The sequence below is a fragment of the Symsagittifera roscoffensis genome, chromosome 9 (assembly GCF_963678635.1).
Source record: "Symsagittifera roscoffensis chromosome 9, txSymRosc1.1, whole genome shotgun sequence".
Classification (NCBI taxonomy): Eukaryota; Metazoa; Xenacoelomorpha; order Acoela; family Convolutidae; genus Symsagittifera; species Symsagittifera roscoffensis.
This window is the reverse complement of record NC_087070.1, coordinates 17,145,267-17,168,195: the sequence shown is the minus strand read 5'-3', so window position 1 is coordinate 17,168,195 and position 22,929 is coordinate 17,145,267. Positions and strand designations below refer to the sequence as shown.

Genomic DNA, 22,929 nt, shown 5'->3' with positions numbered 1-22,929 from the left:
TGCTCAATTTTTTGTAGTTTTTGAGATATGACGTTTTTTGTGATTTTTTCAAAAAGTTTTCAGAAAACTTAAATAATTATTTTTTTTTGAAAATCTGAAATTCCCAACCTTGTAGTTAGGTGCTGTCAGAGTACTCTAAGGAGTTGCAAATCTTGCCTCCAAATATGACTGTTTAAATCCTTGAAGTTTTTGAGATATGACGATTTTTGTGACTTTTTTCAAAAAATTTTCTGAAAACTTATATTAATTGTTTTCGCAAAATCTGAAATTCCCAACCCTGTAGTTGGTTCCTGTCAGAGTACTCTCAAAGAGTGCGAATCTTGCCTCCAAATATGATGCTCAATTCTTTGTAGTTTTCGAGATATGACGTTTTTTGTGATTTTTTCAAAATTTCTCAGAAAATTCAAATGGGTATTATTTTTTAAAAATCTGAAAATCCCAATCCTGTAGCTAGGTCCTGTCAGAGTACTCTCAAAGAGTGCGAATCTTGCCTCCAAATATGATGCTCAATTCTTTGTAGTTTTCGAGATATGACGTTTTTTGTGATTTTTTCAAAATTTCTCAGAAAATTCAAATGGGTATTATTTTTTAAAAATCTGAAAATCCCAATCCTGTAGCTAGGTCCTGTCAGAGTACTATCAAAGATTGCGAATCTTGCCTCCAATTATGACTGCTCAATTTTTTTAAGTTTTCGAGATATGTCGGTTTTTGTGATCTTTTCAAAAATTTTCAGAAAAATTATGTGATTATTTTTTAGAAATCAGAAATTCCCAACCCTGTAGTTAGGTACTGTCAGAGTACTCTCAGCGATTGCGAATCTTTCCTCCAAATATGACTGCTCAATTCTTTGTTTTCAAGATGTGACGTTTTTTTACGGTTTTCCAAAATTTTCAGAAAGTTTAAATTAAATATTTTTCAAAATTTGAAATTCGCAACGCTATAGTTCGGTGTTGACAGGGTACTCTAAAGAGCTGCAAATCTTGCCACATGCGACTGCTAAACGCGACTGCTCAAATGCTTATAGTTTTCGAGGAACTTATCTACAAAGAAGATGAAGATACAACCTTATTGTCAGCGTACACCCAGGCGTCTTAAATCTTGCCTCTTAATATGAATACTAAAATCCTTTTAGTTTCCGAGATAAGACGTTTTTTTTTCAAATTTTTTTCCGGAAAACTTAGTTTTAAAAAAATGCACAATTTTCAGAAAACTTTAATAAATATTATTTTTTAAAGATCTGAAATTCCCAACCCTGTGGTTGGGTAATGCCAGAGTACTATCAAGGATTGCGAATCTTGCCTCCAAATATGGCGGCTCAAGTCCTTTTAGTTTCCAAGATAGAACGTTTTTTTCAATTTTTTTTTTCGGGAAACTTAGGTTTAAAAAAATTCACAAAATTTTGAATTCCTAACCCTATCAGTGAGGATTCTCGGTGGTTGCAACTCTGGCCTACAAATTTCTCCAGACCCCATTAAGTTTTCGAGATGACGCTTTTAAAATGGGAATTAAAAAATAATTAAAAAGTTCGAAATTACCAACCCTGTAATTGGGTATAGTCAGCGTACACTAAAAGTTTGCAGATGATTTTTCCAATATATGCGGTTTTCGAAGCACCGAAGGTGCGTTAAACGCTAGTAACTTTTAATGGTATTGATTTATTCATTTTTTTTTTCAATTTATAATTGTATTTTATTATGACGTTGTCATTGTTAATTTTTATTTTATTATGATTAATTTCATTTAGTAGCAGCGTTAATGTTAAACCAAATTATTAGTTTGAATTTTTATCTCTGCCAGTCATAGAATTTTTATTTCAATTGTGGCCTGCAGTGAATATTTAGAAGTATGATTGAGGCAATTTGAATCAGGGATAGATTTTGGGAATGTCGGGTGACACCCCATATCAGGGGTTCGCACACACTCGCCTTTCAGGTCCCCTTTGATACTTAGTACGATGCCCATTTTGCCCAACGAACTTAATAAAGGCGTCAAAATAATGAGGCTAGAGGGCGCCCAAAAACGTGATTTAATTGCCGAATCCTTTCATAAGTTCTCAAATTTTGCCTGCTGTGCCATGTATTTATGTTGCCTAAAGAGAGCTAAGAAAATGTATTTGCTTTTTAAAAAAATATGTGACGTCATTTTCGTCACGTTTTTTTTCAAAGGTTTTCCTGTATCGTAGAAATTTTCGCTAAAATCGGGTCTTCAGTATTACGGCAGAACTCCAATGAATCAATCTGTATCGATTAAATCCTGAATTTGTTCTTGAGTACTTTTGCAATTACAAGCGTTTTCGTATCGGAAATGCTGTCATGCTCAAATTCTAGTTAAATACTATTGCCTTGGTGGGACTTCTTTTAATATTGGAATTCTAAATTGGACGTGTATTGAATATTCTGGGTTGGACTTTTCTGTCAGTATATTGTTTGTCCGCTGACTTTTGCAGGCTTTTTCTACAACGTACACTTTTTTCAGGTTTTTCTAATTGCCAGTCTTTTTTATGCATTTCTGTATTAAGCAAATTTGCCTGCTCCGATTATTTTTGCTGATTTATATTCGGTTTATGTTTTATCAGCTTAGTTGTTTCATGTTGCGTCATTTGAGAAGCGACAAAAAATTTTATACATGTGTGCTTCGGGTGGGCGTAGTCAAAAATTTATAGCTCGAAATTTTCAATGGTAACCATTTTAGCTCAAGCGGCATCTCCCCAAGTATTTTCAGTTTTGTTGCCGCCTGATAGAATTGATTTCATGCTAATTTATTGCTGGCAATTTCGTTTCTAGATGGAGTCCTCGAATTGAAAATTGAACTTTTTGCTCACTTATAGCTGAGTTTTTTGTAATGCAATTTTTATTAAGAGTCGATGAACGTCGATTTTTTTTCATGATTTTTCTGGAAAAGTCTTGAACTTTGTTTCAGGCTCAAATTTACTTTTTCCGATTTTAATTTTGATTTCTTGACATGTTCTTTTTATTTCCTTTGTAAAAAGGAGGGCAAACTCTAGAAAGGTCACGAAAAACGTGATCGGCTTCTAGTTTCGAAAGTAAAGTTTATTTATCGAACTTCCCAATGAAGTTAAAAAAATTTAGCTATTGATCCAGTTTTCTCGAAATTCAAAGAGCTTAAAAGCCTTTATTTTTTTGGTATTTCGAAAGTTCGTCGAAATGTCAGTATTTTTTGTTGACTTGCACTCATTGACTCTTTTCCAAGCTGTCTGTTGTCTCTTGACCTTTTTAAAGTATTTTTTCGATTTTGACACTTCCGTCTCATTTTCTTCATCTGGCTGGCTAATTTATGTATGTTATAGAAGGTGCCAACCATTAACGGGAAAAATAAAAGAAATTCGAAAAGTGAGAATCAAGAAATAATGAACAGAAAAGCACCTGAGAAACCTATGAGTTCAGTTGTGAAATTCAGATATGGATGTTCGTTTTATTCCAGGTTGAAAAGCTTCTGAGTGACGCAATGGATCGAGTGGAGAACGCCCGACAGCTAGAACCGGTTCTACAACGAGGAAACAAACTGCTCTCAATTGTGTCCAGACCCGCCAGACTTCTGGAGTGTCTCGAGTTTGACCCCGAAGTGTTCTACTCGCGACTTGAATCGGGTCAGGAGTTGGCACCGGTCCAGTGGGATCTTGCAGAGAGGATGAACAAAGATTTGCCCTCGTATATTCTGAGACTGTTGGGTGAAAAGAGAGATATAAATAGACTGAGTTTCTATGATTCGGGAGGGGGATATGACAGTGGAAGACCAAACACACCTGACACAGATGAGGTAACTAGCAAATATTACTATTTTCTACTCTACTTATCTGAACAGTCGCGGACATAAGTTTATTTGACAATCAAAGAAGATACATGCATCTGTTACCGAGTATTAGTTGAACCTAAGTGCGTTTTTTTATCAGTCCAACTAAGTGCGGAGTTTGAATTATTTCCGAAACATTTAGTAGCCGAGAGAGAAAGTTAGGATATGACGTAGGTCGCTTCTTTGGTTCTTAAATCTATATTAATGAAAGGAAAATATAAAAAAAATTTTATGCTTTCACGAAGCTGAAACTCAAAGCTTTGATACATCTATTTCTAAAATGTTTTTCAATTTAATAATATTTTTAGTCGGAACCAGTTCCAAGAGCCTTGCCAGGAGAAGCCGACTTTGAACAGATCAAACTAATCAGCAACGGAGCCTACGGTGCTGTCTATTTAGTGCGACACAAACTCACTAAGCAGAGGTTTGCAGAGAAGCGAATCAAGAAGCAAGACCTGGTGCTGAGAAACATGTTGGACCAAGTGTTTGCAGAGAGAGATATTCTCATGTTTGCACAGAATCCTTTCGTCGTTTCAATGTATTGCAGCTTTGAAACGAAGGTGAGTTTTAAAGCAGCGCCTCTAAAAATTCAAGGTTACAGTAGCTGAGTTAGTGGCGAAAGCGGCTAAGTTAGGAATTTGGCACCCTGGCCACCCAAAAGGTCTGTTATTCTTTTTTGACATTCTTTTTTCACTGAGAAACCAGAAGTGTTTCTAAACGCGCCTTTTTTGCACTGGCGAGAGCAAGTGTTTTGTAATCGGAAACTACTCTTTTTTTCCTGGAAACAACTTTTCTTACATATTTGCAGTTGAAAGTTACTGCTTTAATTGCACATATTTCTTACAAATTACAAGATGACACGCTCTTTTTCAAATAAAACTACTTCGTAGATCATTTTAGGTAACTATTAGTTTTCCAAACAGTCGCGGTCATGAAAAAGTTACCAATGGATAGAGCGGCCACTCTTCTGTGGGATTATATATTCCGTTTGACTCTTCTTTACTTCACCGGGCGTTCTACGACCACCAAAAATGTCGGTATAAGGGAATTTTTGACCGCTTTTTTTGATTATTTGAATTTTTAGAAAATGAATTTAGGCCATAGAACTTTTGACATTTTGATCGTTTCATGGAAACTTTTTCCTTTTCTCAAAAATTTCTTGCTAAATTTGAGGTTAAGGGTTTAATTGAAAGATCGGATTCTGACTCTACACTGCACAACTGATGTCGCCCTATTTTTTAAAACGAAAAAAGTAATCGCCTTGAAAAAAAAGTTTAAATATTTTGCCAGGTTCTTAAGAAACTTAAAAAAAAGAGTAGAAATAGTTTTTTAGCTTCAAGCTATCATGGATCTGTAGCGTAGAGGTAGGGAAGGAGACCCGCAACAAAATAAGAGGGGCTCAAACCTGGGCAGGGTCCGATGTTTCTAATCAACTTTTTCCTATACTAGTTAAAATGCGTCCGCTGTATAAATTGTAGCATATCAGTTGGTTTTTTTTCAAATTGACTGGTACTGCTAATGCGTCATAATTGGCTTGCGTCACTTAACAATTATGTAGACTCGTAATTGGCATGTATCCCCTAAGAAATTTTGTAGACTCAAAGTTTTACCCATTCAATTTTTCCCAGTAACGTCATCGGTCGTATTTTTGCTTCTGTATGCTAGTGCAATTTCGCTTGTCATGAAAAAGTTACCAATGGATAGAGCGGCCACTCTTCTGTGGGATTATATATTCCGTTTGACTCTACTTTACTTCACCGGGCGTTTTGACCGCTTTTTTGGATTATTTAAATTTTTAGAAAATGAATTTAGGCCATAGAAAATGTCCAACTTTTGACATTTTGATCGTTTCATGGAAACTTTTTTCCTTTTCTCAAAAAATTTTTGCTAAATTTGAGGTTAAGGGTTTAATTGAAAGAGCGGATTCTGACTCTACACTGCACAACTGATGTCGCCCTATTTTTTAAAACGAAAAAAGTAATCGCCTTGAAAAAAAAACAAGTTTAAAAATTTTGCCAGGTTCTTAAAAAACTTTTTGGTCGACCCAAGTTTTTCTGCTTTAGTTTCTGCCCGGCCGTTGGTTCTCAATAATCGAATTTTGTGCAGATAAAAGTTATTCGAATCCTTTCTTTTCAAGTCAGTTGATTTCCTTTGTTAAAGGTAATGCGAACTCCGCTATCGAACAGCGAAAGTGCAAATTCTAGTTTCGAAAGTGGATTTTAATTTTCAGATATCCCAGTGAAATAAAAAACTTAGCTATCAATCCAGTTTTTCTAAAAAAATTTAGTTGGTTTTAGCAAAAAATTGTCAATCAGAAGTGTTCTGGAAATTCAAAGGGCTTTAAGGCTATCTATTTTGTTTTCTTTGAAATTCGAAAGTTGAGATTTTCTCAAAAAAACAGGTCAGTATGTTTTTTTTCTGTTTTCTTGCGTTCATTGACTCTTTTCCAGTTTTATGTTAGCTATGTGTTGAATTGTTTTGCAAGTGTTCCGAAGCTCCGCTTCGCCTCTGTGTAGTAATTTTGAGGAGGTCGTGCTTTGGCCGAAAGCTTCAAAAAAGTTCTCAAAAATAATACTTATGGTCTTTTGTCATGATTTTTCACCTGCGACGCGAAGTTCCTGGCAAAATAGTCTATTGGAGAGCTGAGATTATCAATTTGGTCGACCGTCTTGTTCGCATGCTGCAAAATTTTCGTGAGCCAAGAAGTAGCTGATATGAATTTTTGAAATTGCCCTGCTAAGCTTGAAAAAGAATGTTCTAATGCTCTTAATTTATATCCGGAAGTTAAGTGATATTTCAGAAAATTGAGAGTTTTGTTCTTAATTTGTGTCCTAAGGTTGAGCTTGGATTTTCTGGACTGTGTTTGAGTTTTTGCTTGTTTCAGAAGCACCTCTGCATGATAATGGAGTACGTGGACGGGGGAGACGTGGGAACCCTGCTGAAGAATGTGGGTGCTCTTCCGTATGATCTGGCCAGAATGTACTTTGCAGAGACTGTGTTAGCTGTGGAATATCTGCATAGCTACGGAATAGTTCATAGAGACCTCAAACCAGACAAGTACGTTCTCTTTTGCTCAGTCATTTTTTGTTTCAGTGACACCCATCTGCGCTACGGCGAGAGACACTGATCTCGACAGCAACATCGTTCATTTTTGAGAAAAAGGACGAGAGAGCTACAGCCTCAAAGCCCTTCAAGACCTCTTGTGATTGACAATTTTTTGCTAAAATCAACTGAATTTGAAAAAACTGGATTGATAGGTAAGTTTTTTATTTCGCTGGGATATCTGAAAACGTCGTTTATTTTTGAGAAATAGGACGAGAGAGCTAAAAAGAGAAAAGCTCTTGCATTTAAGCTGTATTTGAACGATAGTTGAAATTTTTGATACACGTATTACGTCATATTGGATAAGATGCCCTTGCTATCACAAGACTGAAAGAAAACACAGCTACGTTTCTTGTTAACTTTTGAACGCTACTTTTTGTTTAGTGTTTTTCTGAAGTCTAAATTTTTCCCTCATAACTAGAATACGTTCAGATTATTGGGAAATCTTGGAAGATTGTCAAGGGATTAACTTGTAAATGGAGTTGATAGATCCGCTAATTCTGTTGTTTGAATGTAACAGCTCTGGTGAGTCCTGTTGTGTGGGTAATTTCACTTGATGGAGCAAGTAACTTGTAATCGGAAGCTAGGCTTGTTTTCTCGCTTTCAAACAACTTTTCTTACAAAAATTGTAAGAAACACGTGCAGTTACTTTCACTTGCAGCTGACATGCTCAATTCTTGAAATTTCAAATAAAACTACCTGTTAGATCCTTTTTGGCAGGAATTAATTTTTCATACATATTTATTGAAAATTGTTGATTTTTTGGATTTGTGGTTTTCGTCATACTTTGTCGGCTGATTTTCAGTTTTTGAAAGTAATGAACGTAGTGAAGACTCGTATATAGGTTTTGGTGATTTTTTTGTTTTTTTTTTCAGGAAAAAGTGTTAAAAGGCTTTAATAACCAAAGAATACATTTGTAGGTATATATGCAGTTTTTGATTTCAATTGAAATTCATCTACTGAAAGTTATGTAAATGTCTGCTTTTGTCTAGTGTTTTCTCAGCACTAGCGAACTTAAGTGAACCTGTAATTTTTTGCTTTCTGAGCTACCGTTTTTTGCCTTTTGAGCTACTCAAGACCTTAAAATACGCGCAATTTTACATGCAGGATGCTTAATGCTTTTAGGAAAATGTTTTTTTTTCAACAATTTGAAAACCAAAATTGATTTTACCTAACGCCCAAGCGTTTTTGTCAATGTAGTCACAGTTTTGCGCTGCTAGCATCTCACTTTGAATAGGCGATTTTGCAAGAAATGGTGACAATAGCAAGACTTGCATGTACATGACTCATCACCAGCCATCAATTGAAGTGTCTATCAGCCTAGCCCTAAAGAACCCAATAGAACTTCCCCTGTTGAACCTGATAAATTATCAGTTGCTCAATTAGCCCTCCCGTGCTTATCAGCAGGGGTACCCTGATTACAATTTGCCCTTCTTCAGTCTACTTGGTAGAAGAAGAGCAGTCTAATCAGCGGACGAGGGGAAAATCACCCCTTGGGGTTAAAAAACGTTGAGGTAGATGTGAATAGCGCCAATTTAGACCCCCTCTCCTTTTTGTTGTTGATAGTGGGACTATTTTATCACATTGGTCTCATACCATCAGTCGTCACGTAAAATTAATATATTTTTTGGATCGATGGAAATTGTAAAAAAAAAAACAGTTTGAAGATTAATAGAGAAAAATGAACAATCGCTTAAGAATTATTTCATTGGAATTGGTCTGGTCTTTGTATGATAATTAGAAATTAAAGTCTTTTTGATGTTCTGCATAAAAAAGTCATCAGTCTTTTGAGCTTTAAATTTTTGTATCCACGTCGTTTTACTTTTACGTAATGTCATTCTTGATAAAAAAGAAATTTTCAATGACGAAATATAGTAGCTAGTAAGAACGTTTATTAGTACTGAAAAGAACAAAGATGGATGAAAAACGGAAGTTTAAAGTACTGATGACGATAGTAATTACGTACTGATCTACCAGCCAGTCTTGTCGTTGATGGTCATTTAAAACCAATTTGCTGGTATGACGTCGATTTACAAGTGGGGGTAATTGCATTACAAGAAATGTTCACGCTGAATTGAAAAATCATGCTAAAGAGACTGGAAAAAGATTTTTTAAAAGTTTTTGAAATGCTAGTAAAAGTATTGAATACTACTAATTTAAGGGTTGAAAGGAAAACTTGAAAATTGTTTATCTCATTTTTTGGCTGCTCGCTTAATTAAATGCACTTGTTTTTCAAAGTTTCATTTTAAATTTTTTGGCGTAAAACTGGATAAATTTGTGAAAATTTTCAAGGGTTCTCATCTATCCATGCCTAAACAAATCAGGACGGGTTACGCATGAAAGGTTAAATAACAGAATTTGAAGTAGCGTCAAAAAACGCAATGATTTAGTTTCGTTGGTGAATTTTGATATATAGAATTTCCAGCGGAATAAAAATTATATCTATCTATTCTATTTTTCAGATTGGGTTAGTTTTATTTGAAAAAAGATGTAGAATCACTGAAAGATTGGAAAGATCTGTAAGGCCAAAGTTGGTTCTTGTTCCGACCATCGAAAATGGGGAGGAACTTTGTTATCGGGTGTGTTTTAGTTTTTTTTTCCCACGCAAAATCAGCCACCTTAATTAATCATTGGACTGGGTTGAGTGATATATTCTAATAAAGCCCTTGCAGTCGTGATTCAAACCACATTAAAAAAATTTTGAAAAAAATTTCTCGGTGTCGAGAAAATAAGGTTTGATTTTTCGTCTTATTTCGAGCTAATAAAGCGAGCGAGCAGTCTTATTTTAACTACTTAAAAGCTTACAATAGCTCAATTGAAAACTTAATTTTTTTTTACTTGAGTAACGTTAGTTTTCTCTGAGTATTTAAGCGCCTTTTTGGAATCAGAATTTTCAAAAAACTGCAAAACTTGAAAAAATTGTTTTTTTTTTTGTTTTTTTTTCATTTTTCAGAGTAACTTTTCTATAAAAATTGTTTTTCAATTTGCTTATTTTAGTTTGACTGTCGAATATACCTAATCCTCAGTTTTTTATTCACTCCTTTTATCACGCCGACAAAAACGACAACAATTTGAAAAAACTGTGTTGTATTTTTTAGACTATGGTCGGAACATTCTGTGCCACTTGCACAGTAGCCGGCTATCCTTGTTTTTTTTTGGTTTCCTTGATTGAATTAACACTTTTCTGACTGTATGCTGGCTATATAATTATCTAATTGATATTTTTAGTGTTTCAAGCAAAATTGTGTTCCGACCATTAAAAGTAGGGAGGAAATTTGTTAGGGCCATTAAAAGTAGGGAGGAAATTTGTTTTCAGATCAGTTTTTTTTTGTTTTTACACCAAATCAGGTACCACAAATAATCTTTGGAATTATTCGAGGGATATATCATATTTAAGCCCTTTCAACAGTGATTCGAACCACATAAAAATTTTTCAATCGAACAGCGAAAGTGTAAAGGTGACGGAAAACGTGATCGACTTCTTGGTTCGAAAGCGGAATTTAATTATCGAATTTCCCAGCTAAATAAAATTTTTTACTTATTGATCCAGTTTTCTCAAATTGGGTTGTTTTATCAAAGAAAAGCCAATCACAAATTGTTTTAGAAATTCAACCTTCTTCAAATTGTTTATTTTTCAACCTTGTTTAGTCAGCTTTGTTTGTTTAGTCTGCTGATTACGAGTGAGGGCCACATCAAGCTCACAGACTTTGGACTGAGTCGGATGGGACTGATGAGTCTGGCATGCAATATATACGAGGACCTGTCAAGGCCAGGCATGTTCAACGACGGACAGATCATAGGCACCCCGGAGTACATTGCGCCTGAGTGCTTCCAGAAGAGGGCATACGGTCAGTGTTTTTCAAGTTATAAAAATATATTCTACTTCCCCTCCCACTTCTCAAAATTTCATTTTTTTAAAAGTGATTTTTCAAAATTTCAGTTTTCTATTGATGCGATTTACTTCAGTTCAGACTTTTATGTACGTAGTTCAGACTCTTGTATAGGTCGCGATGTTTTTTCCGTTTTTTAAGCAAAACTTTTTTCAGGCTCAAATTTTCATTTTTTTGCTGCTTGACTTTGACGTATTTACTCTTGCAATAAACAGGGTATTGCAACCGGGTACGAGACTTATTACCCGTAAATAATTTTGTTCACAGACTAATAAAATTTTAGAAAGGAGTTTGAATTGGTCAATTTACAAATATGCATATAAAATATGCAGCGTAATTGTTTTGCATACATGGGGCTTGCATTTTAGCTGGTAAATGCAAATCTTGATTCTATTTTGATTCGTTTGATTTTATTTTGAAAATATTTCAGCTGTTTTCAGCTTTTTAAGTCTCGGGTTTAAATTTTTCGGCTTATTTACGTAAAGTTTTTTACCTTGTCTGTGTTTGTTCTTTTTTTTTTTGATTTTTTGATTAAAAAAATTTCCGAGTTTGTTTGTTTTCAATAAAGATTTGTTCGGATTTTTCCTTCGATACTGCTTAAGGGACATGCTGCTCTCAGCGTTTTCTTTTCAGCAAAGGTAATTGAACTCATGAGTTTTTCGCAATTTTCTTGGCAAAAGTTTTAATCAGTTTTTCTGTCAGTTGATTTTTATTTTCCTTTTAGTGCTTTCTTGTCTAATTGTTTTTGTAGAATGTTAATTTCTTACTTCTTTTAGCAAGAAGCTCGGTTTTAGGGGGCCTTAAGAGCTCTCAGATCACAAATTACTATCAAATTTTTTAAAATTTTTTACTAGTAATTTTCGGATTTTTTTTTCATTTCTAAATAACAAATTTAATTCAATTTTGCTACTTGTTTCTATTACATTTAATGTTTTTCTCTCATCTGTTTAGTGTTTTTTTTGCAATTTAAGTGTAAGCCGATTAGTGTATTTTTTTGTTTTATCGTTTTTTTTGCCTAACAAAACTTTCTGATAGCGAAAAAAGTGAAATAGAGGACAGTTTTATTGCCAGCATTATTCTTTTAGATAACTTTCTCGTCTTGTTTTTTGTTTGTTTGGAGTTATTTCAGAACAACTTTTTGTTTTACCTCCTCGTAATGCCTTAGAATTTTTGTTGCTAATCGATTCGAGATTTACCTTTTGAAATTCCCGCGTTTGGATTTTTCTATGACCATTTATCCCAGTTTTGAGGGTTTCATTAAATTGTGTTTCATTTTGAGACATAATAAATTTTTTTAATTGTTTTGTTGGATTTTTTCTAAAATTTGTTTTACGATGCGGTGGCTTTCTGTTTCGAAAGTGGAATTGAATTCTCAGATTTCTCATCGAAATAAAGTTTACTTATTGATCCAGTTTTTCTCAAATTGGGTTTTCATCGAAAAAAAGCTGATCATAAATTGTTCTTGAAATTCAAAGAGCTCTAAGTGCATCTGTTTCGAAAATTCCAATTTTTTCAAAAAAAGTCATTTTTTTACGCAGCTCAGACTTTTATATTGGTCGGGAGATGTTTTTTTATTTTTTAAGAAAAGTCGTAAAATTTGTTCAGACTCAAATGTTATTTTCTCCTAGTGTACTGTTTGATTTCTTTCTAACATTGGTTCATTTCTTTCGTGAAAAGGAAGGCAAGCAAAAAACGTGATTGATTTCTAGTTTGGAAGTGGAATTTAATTATCGAACTTCCCAGCGAAATAAAATTTTTCGCTTTTGATCCAGCTTTCTTAAATTGGGTTAATTTTATCTCAAAAGAGTCAAACTCAAATTGTTTTAGAATTTCACAGAGCTTCAAGGCCATCTTTTTTTTCTTTGAAGTTCGAAAGCTGAGATTTTTTCAAAAAATAAGACCGTATTTTTTTTCTGTTTACTTGCTTGGCTATTTTTCTGTAACTGTCTGTTGGCTATTTTCCTTTACTTTCCACAGATACTACAAATATTGGGCTCGTACACACTTGCTGTGCAGGCGATACTTGCAACATCTGGCGATGTGAGTTTTTCCTACCGCTATCAAAAGTAGTTCAGACTCTTATATAGGTTGTGATGATTTTTTTAGTTTTGTTTCTAGGAAAAGTCTTAAAATGCTATAATAACAAAAGAATGAAAATGCTCTCTCTGTGGCTATGTTTACTTGCGTTCATTGACTCTTTTCTAACTGTCTGTTGACTATGTTTCTCACTATGGTTTTACTAAATGCGCAGTGATCAGAATGATTTGTTTGTTCACCATGCAATAATTCATTTTTTTATTGTAGGATTGAAATAATTTTTCGAAATTGAAACGAAAATGTGGGGGTAGAAATTTGTTTCACCAATTAAGTACAGGTTAAAAGTTGTAATAACCCAATAGACATCCAAATGATACCAACATCTAGCGAAGGGGAAGAGTGCATTATTTATTGAATTTTGTTAATAGTTCACTTTAACTTTTTATTTTTAGGTGTCAATGAACGTAGTGAAGAAACTTATTTAGGCCATGATGAATTTTTTTGGTTTTTTCAAGATGGTGTTAAACTAGTTCACGCTCAAATGTGATTTTTCACGGTTTTGAAATGCGACTTGAAAATATTTTATTGATCCAGCTTTCTCAAATAGAGTTAATTTTATTTTAAAAGTGGCAATCATAGTATGTTCTTGTATTTAGAGTTTTAAGGGCAGATATTTTTTCTTTGAAATTCGAAAGTTTTTTTTTTCAAAACAGGTCAGTTTTTTTTATTTCTTGCCTTCATTGACGTTTTTCCAACTGTCTAATGGCTATGTTAAAAACTATCTGAACTTCAGTTTTCGGTTTCTTGTAAAGCTTAAAATTTGCGATGAAAAACAGTCATTTGTTCAGTTTATTGTTCAGTTTAAAACCATAACTATGGTTAAGTTCTGAGTAAATTTCAAGGGTAGACATAGAGCAGATCAGCTGATTTCGTTATCTACCCTTTCCATGGGTTTCGTACCATCAGAGTTTTGTTTGTTATGTAGTTTATACTTTTGGATAAATTAATTCTTCTTCTATTTACTGTATATTGTAATTGACTGACTGTAGGAAAGCCAGTGGACTGGTGGTCGTGTGGAGTGATCCTCTATGAGTTGCTGATGGGAGACACGCCCTTCTACGGGGACACGCCCGAGGAGTTGTTCGATCACGCCCTATCAATGCCGGTAGAGTGGCCCCCAATCAGTGAGGAGGGGGATGAGTACCCCCCTTTTGTGGCACAGAGTATCGTGGAAGATTTGTTAGTGAAGGTCAGTCATCCTCTTTTTTTCTATTTTTTGGGGGAAAATGGAACTTCACTCAAACAGTGATTCTCATACAGCACAGGCGACTACTTTACATTAACTACTTAACTTAACGACAAATTAAACATCAGTTATTGAAATTGTGCTCATCCGTAAAATTTGCAAAATCTATGTTTTCTTTGCCTAAACTTTAACGCACTTGATTTTATTGTACTGGACACTTAATTTTTGATATGTAAAGCCAAAATAAACGGGAATATTTCAAATCTGCAAATCATCATTGGACCCCTCTGGTCTAGATGGTGGCCTAAGTCATTGCATTTTGTGATTCAGCCGTGAATTTAAATGTCCTGGATCAGAGTCGAATTTTCAAAAATTATCTTAAATTTTGTCGAGCTTTTTTTGACCAAATTGATTTTCGAGCTCTCCCACGAGTCTATTTTGTCAAAAAGACTATCTGTGATAGCTAAAGCTGGCCAGAAATGCCCAAACTGTTCAACGTCCAAATGGGGACCCCCTGTTTTCCCCGAAACCCGCCCCTTTTTATTGCGTGTTGTGTATTGTAGGACCCCATCAACCGTCGAGGCACTGGGGGTGCGGTGGAGTTGAAGAACCACCCGTTCTTCAATGAGTTGGACTGGAATGCGTTGCTGAAGCAGAAGGCAGAGTTCATCCCTCTGTTGGAAGGAGACGAAGACACTAGCTACTTTGACACGCGCAGCGACAGGTAGCAACAATTTAACTTTCGCATAATTATATTCTAATTGGATCTTTTTTCTTAATATAACGCCTCCCCCTCTGTTGTCAAACTAGAGAAAGGGTTTACTTGTAATTGGTCCTTAATAGTGATTGATATTCTTTATTAGGAATTAGGCGGAAGAATTAGGCAGAAAGATCGGTGGAATCCCTCATAGGCAAAGGACCGAATTGGCAAAAATAAAAGTCAATCAATCAGATTTAAGTATTCAAAAATTTAGAAAGAAAGCGTGAAAATTTCAAGGAAAGCAAATAATTCCAGGGACTTAACATTAATTTTGGCACTATGAAAAAACGGCAGAAATGTGCAAATTTTTCAAATTGTCGCTGACCCCCGACGAATTGAAACAAACTTTATATTTCAAGGGCTTCATTTTGAAAGAAGCAAAATATTCCTCCATTAAATTCGTTTTAATTGAACGGCAATTGATTCGTTTAATTAATTGGCTTTTTTTTGTTTTTGGTCCTTCGCCCATGAAAATAGCCCCCGAAAGATCCTCTAGTTTTTTGATGAACTGACACGTGATGTATCCTAAGGCAACTTCTAGCTTGATTTGATTTGTTTCGAAGCTCTACTTGGTAAAAAAAACAATTTCAATGAAGGCTAGGTTGAAATGAGCGACTAAGATCAGTTGCAATGAAACTTTCAGACAGAAAGAAAGCGTTTAACATAATCAGCTTGTCCGTAGCTCTATGAGACTGGGTATACTGCACGAAAATAATCGATTTATTTCAACACACGCTGTGCTTCAGTTTTTGTCAATATACTTTACATAACAAGGATAATTTTACATAATTGGAAAACGTTTTATTTTAGGAAAATGATTAGAAAAGCGAAAAAAAAAATCGTAAAAAAATTCTACATATTCCCAAAATTTGATTCCTAAAATGGCGCTGAAAACTCCAAAAATTAACTTTACTCGGGTTAAATAAAATTTTCACGGCTTAAATTAAGCATAAATAAGCTATTGTAAGCCTGGACACTCACCTTATTACCTCGAAATTACAACAAAAATCTAAAATTTTAAACTGGTTTTTCTTAACTCGGGAAATTTTTAATGTCGTTTGAAATTTTTCAAATGTTCTGACCAAAAAAAAAAGAAAAAGCTAAAACACCCGAATACAAAGTTCATTCACATTTTTCAAATGGTCGGAACAATTATTATTTCGTGGACATGCAATTTTTGAATACTATTGCTTGGAAGTTTTCACGAATCTCATACTGAAGGAACGCCAGCGGCAGCGCGGATCATGATCGGCCTCAAGTCGCCAAATTTTCGGTTGAAAAAGGTAAAATGATATAATTTTTCTACTGCTCTCAAATTTAATCTTGACATTTCTATTTTATTATTCGTCGGCTTGTTTTGTTCAGATACAACCACGATGATTCTGTGTCGGACACTGACTCGGACGAGGACGTCTGTGACTCGAGTTCCGTCTCACTTCAATCACAACTCAGCTCATCCTTCTCTGCATGCTCGCCGAGGTAAAACTAGACATGATTCAGTCAGTGTTCAACGTCCAATGCAGTAGTGGATATAGGGCAGATTGGGTTTAGCACCCTCACCAACCGTAGAATTTTGACAACATCACTGCTTAAAGGGTCCCCTATTTGGTACTAATTTCCGACATCATTTTCGTCCGACCAACTCTAAATTGGCACTAGGCCCAAAAATTCTTGTCAATATGCCTGTTTGCCGGAGAGCTCGGAAAGTCAACTCGGCCGACCCAAAAAAAAAAACCACATAGCGAAAACCATCGATTAATCTCTGATCCAGTGGATCATTTTTTTTCGGAGACGTCGAGCGAATTTGACTTGAAGTAACGTATGACATGCAGTCATCTGTATTCAATTCGCTACATTTTGGTTGCTGTTGAGGCAATTTTTACTGCTTGCAGCAGGTGATCTTTTATAATACGTGCTATGTTTCGAGCATCTATTTCAGATACCAGCGGATGTGCAGTGCTTCCATCGCCTCTCCTTCCGCCTCTGCCTCCCAGTCTGCGTCGCACTCGGCCGGCGGCAGCAGCACAAACAGCACCGGAACTGGCAGCCACAACAACAGCTCGTGTTCATCCCCACAGCCAGCCCCCATTCAAGTGAGTAAATTTCGTTCAACCTTTTTAAGAGAGATTGAACGAAGGGAAGACACTTATATAGATCGTGTTAATTTTTGGTTCTGGTAAAAGCATATCAAAGTTGTTCACGCTCAAGTTTGATTTTTAGGGGTGTTCGAAACAAGTCTACACTTCATTAACAGTCGGTGGGCTACGTTTTGATTTTTTCCAGGGAAAGTTTGTTGAGGTGCATTTTTATGAGTTGCTGTTTTGCAGTCAAAAAGATATCAATTATAGTTGATTGTTGAAATCCAAAGTGCTTCAAGGTCATATATATTTCTTTGAAACTCAAAAGTTGATTTTTTTGTTCTGCTTGAGTTCAATGACACTTTTTCAACTGTCTGTTGACTATATTTCATGTTTTTGCGGAAACTGGGCTTGTTTTGAACTGCGAACCCATTGGTTTTCTTTTTTAATTTTTAGAGCTACATTTTGGCGCTTTTAGTTTGTGTATTTTTGTGTGAATGATTTTACTGATGAGTCATGTTTTCGTCTTCATGTTATGTCAGTCATCGGCCTTGTATATTGACGAACCGAGGGTACCGTTTTTTCTGTTTGAAGTGTTTGAATCCACGGTGGAATTACTTTATTTGGTTTTTCAGGCTTCTCTAAAGAAGCAGACCTCCCCATGCTCATCTAGCAATTCCGTCTCGGCCCCAGTGTCAACCTCCAGCTCACTGCACGCCATCACTGTACAAGGTAAGCTCCCTTTCTTAGCTGTAAAATTATTATTTTAGCTATCAAACTTATAGTTGAAATTGATATGTTATGCAAGTTTTATCGCACAATCGTGAATTTGAATCGTCACGGCCAGTCGTTCTTTAAGATTGCCCTTTTTGATATCAGTTTTCGGAGCTAAGTGAAATATAATAAGCTTTGTGTGAAGTAATTTAATCTCTTGGTTTGTAAGTATGTGCCTAGACTGTTATTTCCTGGCCATCTAAACTTCTGTTTGCTATATATTAATTTTGTGAAGGTGCTTCATCCTCCGTGTCTCAAAAATCAGCCGAGTCACCCACTTCAGGTTCTCAACTGATGAGTAAAGGCTCGAACGTTTCCACCCGTTCGTCAGCGGGAGAAGGGAACCATAGTGCTGCTGGGATGGAAAGATGTCCTGTTGCTACAGAGAAGTTCAGTGGGGAGAAAGGAATGGGAGACCGACAACAGTCGGCAACAGGTTCGAACTGACTGAAATTGAATTTTTTTAAATGTCATGGAGCAAGGTGGAGACAATATCAGGTCATTTAGCTTTTTAGATAGTTTTTAAGGTGATTTTTCTTCTGGCTTCCGTGCAACTGTCTGTTGGCTATGTTTATGACCTTTACGTTCAATTTTTTTTTTCGCTTAGTGATTTTTTCAAGTCGTATTTTAAATGTCTTGGTAACATAGAAGGCAAATAAAAGGTCTATAGTAACAGAATTGCATTTGGCACCAACATCATGATTGTTTTCTTATTTGAAAAGCAGGTTTGAGTTCTAAGATTCCTCAGCAGAATAAACAATTACCTATTGATTCAGTGTTTTTACTCAACGCGTTTTAGCGAGCGTAGTTCAATAAATGCGAGGTTTCTTTTTTCCAACCTAAGTTGCTAGCACTTTTACGGCTTTTTAATAGCATGCGCTTTGACATTCGATTAATATTAAGTTGATACAATTGATGTTTTTCAATTTCTCAAATGAGCCAAAAAAAGCTATGTTTGAAACAGCAGTTCAGTAATGAAAAATAGATTTCGGAAATTTAATTTTTCATATCTTGCAATTTATTGAAATTCAATATTATATATAAATTGGTATTGTGCTTTTTAGTTTTTTAGCAAAAGTTAGTGTGGATACTATTAGTTTTTTTTCTACCTCATTTTTACAAGCGAAATTTGTATCTTTGTATTCGGTGCTTTTTGCTGCATAGCATTGGCAGTTTATTTGCAAATCTAGCTGCTTTATTGATGGCTAATGTTAGTGAATGTAATTCTAATACTCTTGGTCGTATGTTCGAATCCACCGCAGCTAAATTTTTAATTTTAAAGATTCATTTTTTCATTTTTAATTGCTAATTTATGTCGTTTTTTGCTTGTTTGCAAAGGGCAGCTTTGCCTCTGTCTACAACTCTGAATGAAGTGTTTGCTATCCTGTTTTTTTATCAGGAAAAATTTCAGGCTCAAATTTTTGTTTTTGCGGTTTGTTGTTTGGTTTATTTTCATTTAAGTGCAGTTCATTTCTTTTTTTTAAAAAAAATGAAGGCAAATTCACTATCGAACAGCAAAGTGTAAAGGTCATGAAAACTGTTATCGACTTCTTGTTTCGAAAGTGAAATTTTATTTCGGATTTCCAGCAAAAATTGATCCAGATTGATCCAGTTTTCTTAAATTGCGTTAATTTTATCAGTAAGGTGCAAGTCGTAAATTGTTATAGAATTTCAGAGCTTTAAGGGCATTTTTTCCTTCGAAATTTGAAAGGTTTTCTCAAAAAACAATTCAGTATTTTTTTCGTTTACTTGTGGTCTTGGAATTTTTTCTACTTGTCTGTTGGCAATGCTCAATAAGATACTAATACCTTGATCAGATGTCGATACCCTTGTAATAAGCAAGGGTATTGCAACCGGGTTCTAAATTTTACTGTTAATAACTTTGTTCATAGGATGACCGAAAATGATGCTCATCTCCAATTTTTTTATACCTTTGTGAACCAACAGACATAATTTAAGCAGTTCTGCAGTTATTATTCCCGTTCAATACGATTTGTTTTCAAAATGATAGTAAGTTTACCAATTTCTATTTCAGCATCGTTGTTTGTTTTTTTTCTGTTTTTTTTTTGCCCAAGGTTTCTGATATTTATCGGCTTAGTGTCATTATTTTGAGGAATTTGATATGGAAAATATTTAGTTTTATATTGTTTAAGGGGAACTTGAAAAATTGGTTTTTTTTCGTGATTTATTACCCTAGACTTTTTCCGTAAATAACTTTGTTCACGGGAGTTTTCTCGTGGACTTCTTTCCTGGAAGCCTCTGAAGCAACAAGTTAACCGCTACAGATATGTTTTGTGTAATATTCGAAATCATCTTTCCTATTCGATATCTATTATATATTTAAATGCGGGCTTCACTATCTCGCCATGTTTAAGCTTTTTCAACGTATTATTTTTGCATGTTTAAGCTATATCGTATATTGCAATGGTTAAGATTTTTTTTCGATTTTCCAATCTATTATATATTTAAATGCGGGCTTCACTATCTCGCCATGTTTAAGCTTTTTCAACGTATTATTTTTGCATGTTTAAGCTATATCGTATATTGCAATGGTTAAGATTTTTTTTTCGATTTTCCAATTTGATTTTAGTGGTTATTTTACCGAGTATAAATTAAGCAGCCCAATATCGAATTAGGGGTTTTGATTTTGGCCTCCAATTTTGAATGCCCGAATCATTTTACTGAACGAGATAAGACGATTTTTGAGATTTTTTCAAAAATTTTCAGAAATGTCAAATAACAAAATAATTCACAAAAGTTGAAGTTCCCAACGCTGTAGTTGGGTGCTGTCAGAGTACTCTAAGGAGTTACAAATCTTGCCTCCAAATATGACTGTTCAAATCCTTGTAGTTTTCGAGATATGACGTTGCTATATCTCGAAAAAATTTAAATTTAAAATTTTTCTGTAAAAATTTAAGCATATGACGTTGAGTACTCGCAATATCGAATTAGGGGTTTTGATTTTGGCCTCCAATTTTGAATGCCCGAATCATTTTACAATTCACAAAAGTTGAAATTCCCAACGCTGTAGTTGGGTGCTGTCAGAGTAATCCAAGGAGTTACAAATCTTGCCTCCAAATATGACTGTTCAAATCCTTGTAGTTTTCGAGATATGACGTTTTTTGTGATTTTTTCAAAAAAATTTCAGAAAAATTATATTAATTTTTTTTCGCAAAATCTGAAATCCCAACCCTGTAGTTGGGTGCTGTCAGAGTACTCTAAGGAGTTACAAATCTTGCCTCCAAATATGACTGTTCAAATCCTTGTAGTTTTCGAGATATGACGTTTTTTGTGATTTTTTCAAAAAATTTTCAGAAAAATTATATTAATTTTTTTTCGCAAAATCTGAAATCCCAACCCTGTAGTTGGGTCCTGTCAGAGTAATCTCAAAGATTGCGAATCTTGCCTCCAAATATGAGTGCTCAATTTTCTGTAGTTTTCGAGATATGACGTTTTTTGTGATTTTTTTTCAAAAATTTTCAGGAAACTTAAATTATTGTTATTCTTTAGAAATCTAAAATTCTCAAACGGGTAGTTAGGTCCTGTTAAAGTACTCTCAAGGATTGCGAATCTTGCCTCCAAGTACGACTGCTCAATTCTTTGTAGTTTTCCAGATGTGACTTTTTTGTGTTTTTTCAAAATTTTTAGAAAGTTTAAAGTAATTATTTTTCAAAAATTTGAAATATCCAACGCTATAGTTCGGTGTTGTCAGGGTACGCTAAAGAGTTGCAAATCTTGCCACATGCGACTGCTCAAATGCTTTTAGTTTCCGAGATGTGACGTTTTTTGATTTTTTTCAAAATTTCTCAAAGAACTTATCTACAAAGAAATTCTGAAAATTTGAAACTAATAACTTGATGAAGATACAACCTTATTGTCAGCGTACACCCAGGCGTCTCAAATCCTGTATCTTAATATGAATGCTCAAATCCTTTTAGTGTCCGAGATAAGACGTTTTTTTTTAAATTTTTTTTTCGGGAAACTTAGGTTTAAAAAAATTCACAAAATTTTGGATTCCTAACCCTATAGTAGGGTGCTCTCAGTGGTTGCAAATCTGGCCTCCAAATTTCTCCAGAGGCCCATTAAGTTTTCGAGATGACGCTTTTAAAATGGGAATTAATAAAAAAATTTAAAGTTAGAAATTACCAACCCTGTAATTGGGTGCAGTCAGAGTACACTAAAAGTTTACAGATGTTTATTCCAATGTATGCGGTTTTTCATGAGTTGTCAAAAAATTTCGAAGCACCGAAGGTGCGTTAAACGCTAGTTATTTTTAAGCTGGTTGTAATTTTACCTTTACCAACTTGATTGTTCAAATTTCATTTTTTTTTCTGTTTCTCTGCTTGGTTTCGGCCTATTTTTAGCGGCTTTGTGGCCTCATGTTGCGGTACATCGTTCGATGACTGAAAAGGTTTTCTCTGTGAGTATGTAATTGAGGGTTAGGAGCTTTATAACTCTTTATTAGTCTTAAATGTTTTTGATCTTTTTTCGTTTTTTATTTTCTATTTTTTTTGGGTTTATAGGTTTCGGCCTATATTATATCGGCTTAGTGGCCTCATTTTGCGGCCTTCGATGAACGATTTTTTTTAGTAGAGCGACTTAATAATATTTTTTAGTCTTGATTTTTTTAAAACTTTTTCGGTTTTTTAATAAATTTTCGACTTCTATGTTTCGGCCTCTTATATATCGGCTTAGTGAGCTCATATTGCGTCATTTGACGAGCGTTGTGTTTTTTTTAGGGCGAGGTAGAAGGGGACTAAATATCTTTTTATTAGTCCTATTTTTTTGGCTTTTTTTTCCTTTTTTTAGCTCAATAGGTTTCGGCCAATATTATATCGGCTTAGTAGCCTCATTTTGTTTTATTTGATGCGCGATTAAATTTTTTGTGTGTGCGTTTGTGTTTGACGGTGTAGTGACTTAATACAGTTTTTGGATTTGTTTTGGCGTAAAGGGTTTCTACTAAGGTATTTTCGGCTTTGTTACTGCATGATAAATTTTCTTACGTTGTTTCTTATTTTATATTCTTTTGTAGCCATTTTCTTTTCCATAGATTTATTGTATATGACGTTTTAGAAATTTTTTCGATTTTTTTTTCATTTGGCGGCTTTCTTGTTTTGTATCGCAAGCGGTGCGATGCTCAGCTTCGCCTCTGTGAAATATATATTGTTTTTGGCTTTTGTGTCATTTTTTTTACCATGCTATGATTATGTTGAAATGCAAGTGGAGTGGATC

At 34.7% G+C, this 22,929-nt stretch overlaps 1 protein-coding gene across 5 annotated transcripts in view; it reads left to right on the top strand.

Moving 5' to 3' along the window:
* Positions 1–22,929, top strand: part of LOC134854548 (microtubule-associated serine/threonine-protein kinase 2-like) — a 57,386-nt gene that overhangs the window by 21,464 nt on the left and 12,993 nt on the right. For 4 of the 5 annotated variants that reach the window (XM_063870848.1, XM_063870851.1, XM_063870849.1 and 1 more), the window contains 10 exons: positions 3,442–3,777; positions 4,119–4,370; positions 6,695–6,867; positions 10,579–10,760; positions 13,889–14,088; positions 14,649–14,809; positions 16,211–16,324; positions 16,785–16,938; positions 17,559–17,655; positions 17,933–18,133. In XM_063870848.1, coding sequence (XP_063726918.1) covers positions 3,442–3,777; positions 4,119–4,370; positions 6,695–6,867; positions 10,579–10,760; positions 13,889–14,088; positions 14,649–14,809; positions 16,211–16,324; positions 16,785–16,938; positions 17,559–17,655; positions 17,933–18,133 — 1,870 coding nt within the window. The remainder of the gene's footprint in view (positions 1–3,441; positions 3,778–4,118; positions 4,371–6,694; positions 6,868–10,578; positions 10,761–13,888; positions 14,089–14,648; positions 14,810–16,210; positions 16,325–16,784; positions 16,939–17,558; positions 17,656–17,932; positions 18,134–22,929) is intronic. The other variant, XM_063870850.1, reaches the window with a different exon arrangement.